The sequence below is a fragment of the Cherax quadricarinatus genome, chromosome 22 (assembly GCF_038502225.1).
Source record: "Cherax quadricarinatus isolate ZL_2023a chromosome 22, ASM3850222v1, whole genome shotgun sequence".
Classification (NCBI taxonomy): domain Eukaryota; kingdom Metazoa; phylum Arthropoda; class Malacostraca; order Decapoda; family Parastacidae; genus Cherax; species Cherax quadricarinatus.
Genome location: NC_091313.1, coordinates 36,150,753 through 36,157,868, shown reverse-complemented (window position 1 = coordinate 36,157,868; position 7,116 = coordinate 36,150,753). Strand labels below are relative to the sequence as shown.

At 39.5% G+C, this 7,116-nt stretch overlaps 1 protein-coding gene across 1 annotated transcript in view; it reads left to right on the top strand.

The window, feature by feature from the left end:
• Nucleotides 1–6,177, top strand: part of LOC138853094 (ionotropic receptor 21a-like) — a 65,860-nt gene extending 59,683 nt beyond the window's left edge. The window contains exons 12-13 of the mRNA XM_070087709.1: nt 3,972–4,086; nt 5,876–6,177. Of these exons, the coding sequence (XP_069943810.1) occupies nt 3,972–4,086; nt 5,876–6,177 (417 nt within the window). The remainder of the gene's footprint in view (nt 1–3,971; nt 4,087–5,875) is intronic.
• Nucleotides 6,178–7,116: the final 939 nt, after the last annotated feature.

Genomic DNA, 7,116 nt, shown 5'->3' with positions numbered 1-7,116 from the left:
ATGTCATTAACCTCTTTGTGTCTTGCATGCCAGCCCTTGGTTTTAGAACAGTTAAGACAATGTAGACCGTATTGGTCTGCTTGCGCTTCGCCGCAAATACACGTATATTCTGTGTGAATTGGGGCAGCAAGGCGCAGAGCCATTGCAATACGGAGGGTCTTAGGGTCGAGTCGCGTTTCCATTGCCGATATGGGAACTGTTTGGAGGAAGTCCCCGGAGTTAGGTGTGCTCACAGTCTGGAGACGGGCAATCTCCCTGTCTGATGTTGCAGCCCTCAGCATGTTGGCAAGCACCTTTTCAGCGATCGGGCCATCCCAGCTTGACTGTGAGCCAGTGCTGTACTAGAGTTTGGCGCTGGAGCATCAAGAGTCTCCCATTCAGTGATGGTACTGGCATAGTTAGGGTCTTCTATTCCTGCTGAGTCACTGAGGGTATCAGGAAGAATTTGTCTTATCAACTCGTTTGATGCTATGGAAGAGGATAGGAAAACTGGTAGAGCAATCCGGGAGGATCTGCGTACTACTAGCCCTCCAAGCCTGACCGGAAGTGAGGCCTGCAACCACTGTCCATCGTCAAGGGAAAGATTCAATACACTTTCTAGCATGGTGTTAAGGAGTCATATTCCTTGAGTTTTGGGCTGCTGAAGGCTGGGGAGCATCTCAGAAAGTAGATAAGTTTTGCGATTGACAAGCACCTGGTGAGTAGGTAGAAGGCATCGTGTGTGACAGTGTCTTTCATCCTGCTTTCCATCGTCCGGAGGTCTGAGACTTTTTTTCTAGGATCAGATCGATGGCATTGGACCCAAGAGGAGCACCAAGGAGAGTGCTATTGGCTGGATCAATGGCTCGTGCTCCTGGTAAAACAGCACTAATATTCTGGATCATCTGTTGATTGGTAGAAACTATTTCACATTTGGTGGGGTTTAAAGATAGGCCCAGGCTTTCTCCCATGTCTTTAATTTTACTGATGTCCTCTAGCAGAGATTCTGTTGTGCCAGCTAGGGTACCGTCGTCCAGGAACCAGATATTGAGCTCACTGGAGAGTTGTTCTGTGACTTCCTTGATGACCTAACAGAATAGAAATGGGGCGAGAGGGTCCCCTGTTGCACGCCCTCACATGAGTCAATTTCATGGTCCCCAATATATATATATATATATATATATATATATATATATATATATATATATATATATATATATATATATATATATATATAGGGAAGTACCACCTCTATAGCTGGAATGGGGACCCTCTCGCCCCCTTTCTATTCTGTTTGGTCATCAAGGAAGTCACAGATCAACTCTCCAACGAGCTCAATATCTGGTTCCTGGACGATGGTACCCTAGCTGGCACAACAGAATCTCTCCTAGAAGACATCAGTAAAATTAAAGACATGGGAGAAAGCCTGAGCCTTTCTTTAAACCCCACTAAATGTGAAATAGTTTCTACCAATCAACAGATGATCCAGAATATTAGCGCCGTTTTACCAGGAGCACGAGCCATTGATCCAGCCAATAGCACTCTCCTTGGTGCTCCTCTTGGGTCCAATGCCATCGATCTGATCCTAGAAAAAAAAGTCTCAGACCTCCGGACGATGGAAAGCAGGATGAAAGACATTGACACACATGATGCCTTCTACCTACTCACCAGGTGCTTGTCAATCCCAAAACTTATCTTATATATATATATATATATATATATATATATATATATATATATATATATATATATATATATATATATATATATATATATATATATTTATGTCGTGCCTAATATGTAAAACTGGTCAATTAGCAAGAACTCATTTAAAATTAAGTCCTTTCTAAAATTTTCTCTTATACGTTTAAAAATATATTTTTTTCATTAATGTTAATGTAAAAATTTTTAATTTTGCTCCAAAAGAATCTTAGAAAACTTGCCTAACCTTATTATAACAAGAACAATTTATTTTAGCCTAGCCCAACTAAATATATTTTAGATTTGTTTACAATAATTTAATACTAAACAAACACAGTGAAATATATTTTTTTCGTTAGGTTCAGAATGATTTTGGCGAAATTATTGCATACACAAATTTTCGCTTGTCCTATATGGCAAGATAAGCGTTGCTATTTAAGCCAAAATCGCAAGTTCTGCCTATTCGGCACGAAATATATATATATATATATATATATATATATATATATATATATATATATATATATATATATATTTAAGATACCACCTCTGGAACTGGACTGGGGACCCTCATCTTCAGGGGAAAAGTATAAACTTACTTCAGAGAAAACTCAAGGTTCTCCCCGGAGCTGTTTGAATACTGTCTTCTCCTACCACCCCCTATATTCTTTATTCTAAGTAGACTTTATTTAAAGACAAAATACACTGACAAAAATACAGTAGGGAGTAGAACATAGGTAACATCTCAGAGCTATATCTTGAATACTTCGTTCAGCTCCCAGGCGCTGGGCCGCGTGCCCAGAATGCTGCAGGTATTTTCCCTCTGGATTGCAACACTGAGTCTCTGAAAGAGGAAGCTGGCGTTTCTGTGATCCTTTCTTTCTGTGGTGAGTTTTTCACCCAGTTCTTTGAGGAAGTTTGGAGCACTTGCCTCATGCTCCAAGGGTCTCCGACCCTGTAGATGAATGGTTCACAGAACCGACACGTTGATAAATTAGACACATGTGCAACTCTTGGGTATCTTTATTAAGGAAACGTTTCGCCACACAGTGGCTTCATCAGTCCATACACAGGAGAAACTTGAGTCGATGTGATCAGTCCATCAATCTTGAATAGAATACGGCATATGAGCGGAGAAGCAGCTTATAAACCGTAGGCAGGAGAGGTGCAGCAGTTGTAGGTGGTGTCACATTTGCCCAATGTGGAAGTAGGTTGTGCCCAAGGGTTAGGCAAGCGAAGAATTACCAAGTATTAAGATCCCAAGAAGTTGCAGTCTGACAGGATTGTAGATGAATGGTTCACAGAACCGACACATATCCCGTATTCTATTCAAGATTGATGGACTGACCACATCGACTCAAGGTTGAGGGACTGATTACCTCATTCTCCTCCTGTTCTTCAAGTTTCTCCTGTGTATGGACTGATGAAGCCACTGTGTGGCGAAACGTTTCCTTAATAAAGATACCCAGGAGTTGCACATGTGTCTAATTTATCAAAGTCTCCGACCCTACTGGGATGAAGTTATAGCGTTTGGAGAGGCCTTTATATTTGCGGGTTTTCTGGGTCTCCTTGTAGCTGACGGCTCCACCCCCTTCAGCTTCAGAGTATGGCAAGTAGGTGTCTGCCAATGTGGCGGCACAGGCGTAGTCCCAGGCAATCTGCTTACTATCCTTCCAGGGTAGGATTGTGGCTCCATAAGGACGCTTTTGCCTTCCTTCAGACCTCTGTACGTGGGGTTACCGTTGAACTGGGCAATAGGCTGTGTCGAGGCTTGTCTTTATGATGTACAGATGTCGAGAAAAAGTTTGATCCGACGAAATGGAGTGAAGATAAACTCTAAGGATACCACAAGTTCACCCGCCGAAATATGTCGCAAAAAATTTTGATCTGAGGAATTGGAACCTATCTCTCAAAAAAAGCCTTTCTAGGGTCCTAGAGCTAGAACCCAAGAGTTAGCCATAGCAGGACCAATCATACTGAAGAAAAGCCTAGTATTTAATAATATCTTCATAACACTAAGTGATTCGAAGACCCAGGAAAAAGAAACTAGAGAAAACTAAGAGTTTCAACTGGTAGCTAAAATTAAGGTCACTGGATGACACATTTACTTGTCTAAGCGGGATAAATATCGTTAACAACTAAGTTAAAAGATTTACTGATTTTATGTAGAATTACGCAGTGAGTTCTTGTACAGGAAAAGTAATCACATGTATCATATGATAATTATCTAATTACAGAAGAGATTTCTAACTAATAAACCACATAATGGATGCCTTTTGAATATTCCACAGAACGAGGGGACAGAGGAGTTGAGACTGTATCACTTGCAAGGTGCCTTCTATTTGCTGTTCGTGGGCTACATCATTGCTTGTCTTGTGCTGTTGGGGGAAAAAGTGGCATCTTTCAGTAATACTTCACCATGTCTTTCCTTGTGCTGCTCTGAGGAAACAGACTGTCGTTAATTTTCTACCATTAATCAATAGTTGTATGTTATCACTTCCTTTGTGCTGTTTGAGAATATCTTATAACTGTACTTAAAAGAATGTCAACTTTACTTTTGTGTGAATCTGATGAAGCTTCATAGAATAGTGAAAATTTACTGTACATGAGAGTTTAATTTCTAATGTAAGAAGGAACAATTAAATGGGTTTAATTCTAACAATTAAATATTTAAATTTATCATTCCGTGAAAATAATAATGTCCAAAATGATGCCAAGGGCTTCACACTGGGTTACCATTGTTAATGTTCGCCATTTTGTTTCAATTAATGTGAAAGCGCTGATTGGAAAATTATCCCTTTTCATTCTAACAAGCTGGTGTATGCCTGGTACAGGTTAAAATAGGTTTGTGAATGAAAAGAGAAAAGGAATATAGAAAAGAATATATATAATCAAACAGAAAATTAAATTATATACATTTTTTTATAAAGATTGCTTACATTTAATAGGGAGAAACATGAAATATTACCTATGGAAAGGCCTGTGATAATGCAATCTGCGTTTAATCCATTGTGGTCCAATGGAATAGACATGGAAGATATTGGCAGAAGTTTCGGCCGCCTTTAGCTGGAGACAAAGATTTAGACACCTTTAGTAGCCCTAATGAGCATACGTCAACATCTTGAAGTGTAGTAGAACACAGAAGATCACAGTGAACCAGCTGATTAAATTCTTAGATACAATTAGGTGATGAGTAAACAGAGAAGCACCGCTCCCAGAATGGCAGAGTCACACATATGTGGGGTTGATTTACACATTAACAGGATATGAAACGAAAACGAATAGTTCACTGAAATTTTGTCAGTGTCCAAGCAGCTTGTTCAGTCTCTCGAAGTTTTGCGTATACTTCGCCTGCTCTTGCGAATTCCTTGCATTGTTAAAATCTCTAGTAAGGCTGATGCATGCAGTGGATGAAATGAAAAGCTGTATGTATATGTATTATATATATATATATATATATATATATATATATATATATATATATATATATATATATATATATATATATATATATATATATATATATATATATACATATATATATATATATATATTTATATATATATATATATATAATATTTATATATATATATATATATATATATATAAATATTATATATATATATATATATATATATATATATATATATATATATGTATATATATATATATATATATATATATATATATATATATATATATATATATATATATATATATATATATATATATATATATATATATATATATAAGCCCGAAGCACCATCCAAGCATGGCGCAACCTACTCTTGTTCGGCAATGTCTGTCTTGCAGTTCCTGAGAGACGAGGCGAACTACTAACCACGTCAGTTATCAAGACAGTGCGCAACTACCCAAGACTGGATAATTGTGTCCCTCTGCCCCTCATCGCAGGAATCAGAGAGGTAGACCCAAGAAAATTTTCACTTAAAACGAGAGAATTTGCACACGGGTTAGTAAAAATGTAGAAGAAGGTAACACAGTGGGAGCAATCAGAATAATTATAAGTGACGACACTGTAGCCCCCAAAGATGAGACCACAGCCCAAGCACTAAGAGACAAGCATCCAACAAGGGACACCATAGCCATCAACAACAACCCTGAGGAAGACCCATCACTGAACAATTAATTCTGCCAGAATCAGAAGTCTATAACGCGATAGTGTCATTCCCAGCAGGATCTGCAGGAGGTTACACTGGAATTCGATCTCAGCACCTCAGGGAGATGGTAAATCCCGTACTGGGCGCATCTGCATCAGTTCTTCTCACCGAGTTAACAACCTTCGTCAACAACTGCCTGGCTGGGCGAATCCAGAAGAATCCCGGAATCTGCCAGACAGCCTCCAGAGATACAGTCGTCACCCGAAAGACACCGGAAGCCTTTCCCCGGGAGACTGAAGAGAGATTAGGACATCACCAGATGATCCAGATTCCACGGCAAACTACACCACTATCAAGGACCTCAACGGAAAGGGACTAGAATACATGAGGGAAGGACCCAAAAGGCCGAAAACAGGAAAGGGAGATGAGAAAGATGGGGAAAGGATGAGGAATGAAAAGGGAAGTGGATGATTGGGCAGGGATGGGGGGAGTGAGGGTAAATAGGCTCAGTCGGAGGAAGAAAGCCCAAAGGTCCAGTTCCTCAAACCAAATGCCTCTTCACCGCACCAATGAGACCCCTCCCCCTCCTTTGAAGAGAAGAAACACTTTGAATAAATTGAGAAAAAGAGAAGGAAGAATAGGAAAATAAAGGTGGTAGCTATCGGCTAGCATAATTTCCCTTGCTTACAATACTGAGGTCAACGTCAGTACTGTAAGACAAGTGTGAAAAAAGACACTAAAGTACAATTCAGGACATTTGCTAGAGGAAACGTTTCGCCCTGAGTAGTCTTTTCGCACCGAACTCGTGGCGAAACATTTCCTCTAATAAATATCCTCAAATATACTTCACTTTCTTTTACCTCATCCTGTGGTATCACCATTTTTTCCCCCGCAAGAGAACAGAGGCGCTACATGGCAACTAAGGGGCCTTTCACTACTTTATAATTTCCTTTGAAACTGATTAAATCTTTGTGTATATAATTTTGTTTCGTTTGGCCGCAGAAAGTAAGTCAAGTGGTACATATTGATTGGCTTCGGTGGCTGGGTGGGCAGGACCAAGTCACTACAACAGTCAACCAGTGAATGTCAAAGTCAGTCATTCTGTCGGACTTTGTAGTGATCACCTGGACAGCCATGATTTCCTCCTGTCAACACAATGATCCCCCAGGAAGTGTTTAAAGTTTCAAATACTATCATTAATTCCTAAGAAAGGGGACTTTCCTTTGTTCATGCGTTCCATCCTTGTGCAATGTGACGCAAAACATCCTCGTGCAATGTGACGCAAAACATCCTCGTGCAATGTGACGCAAAACATCCT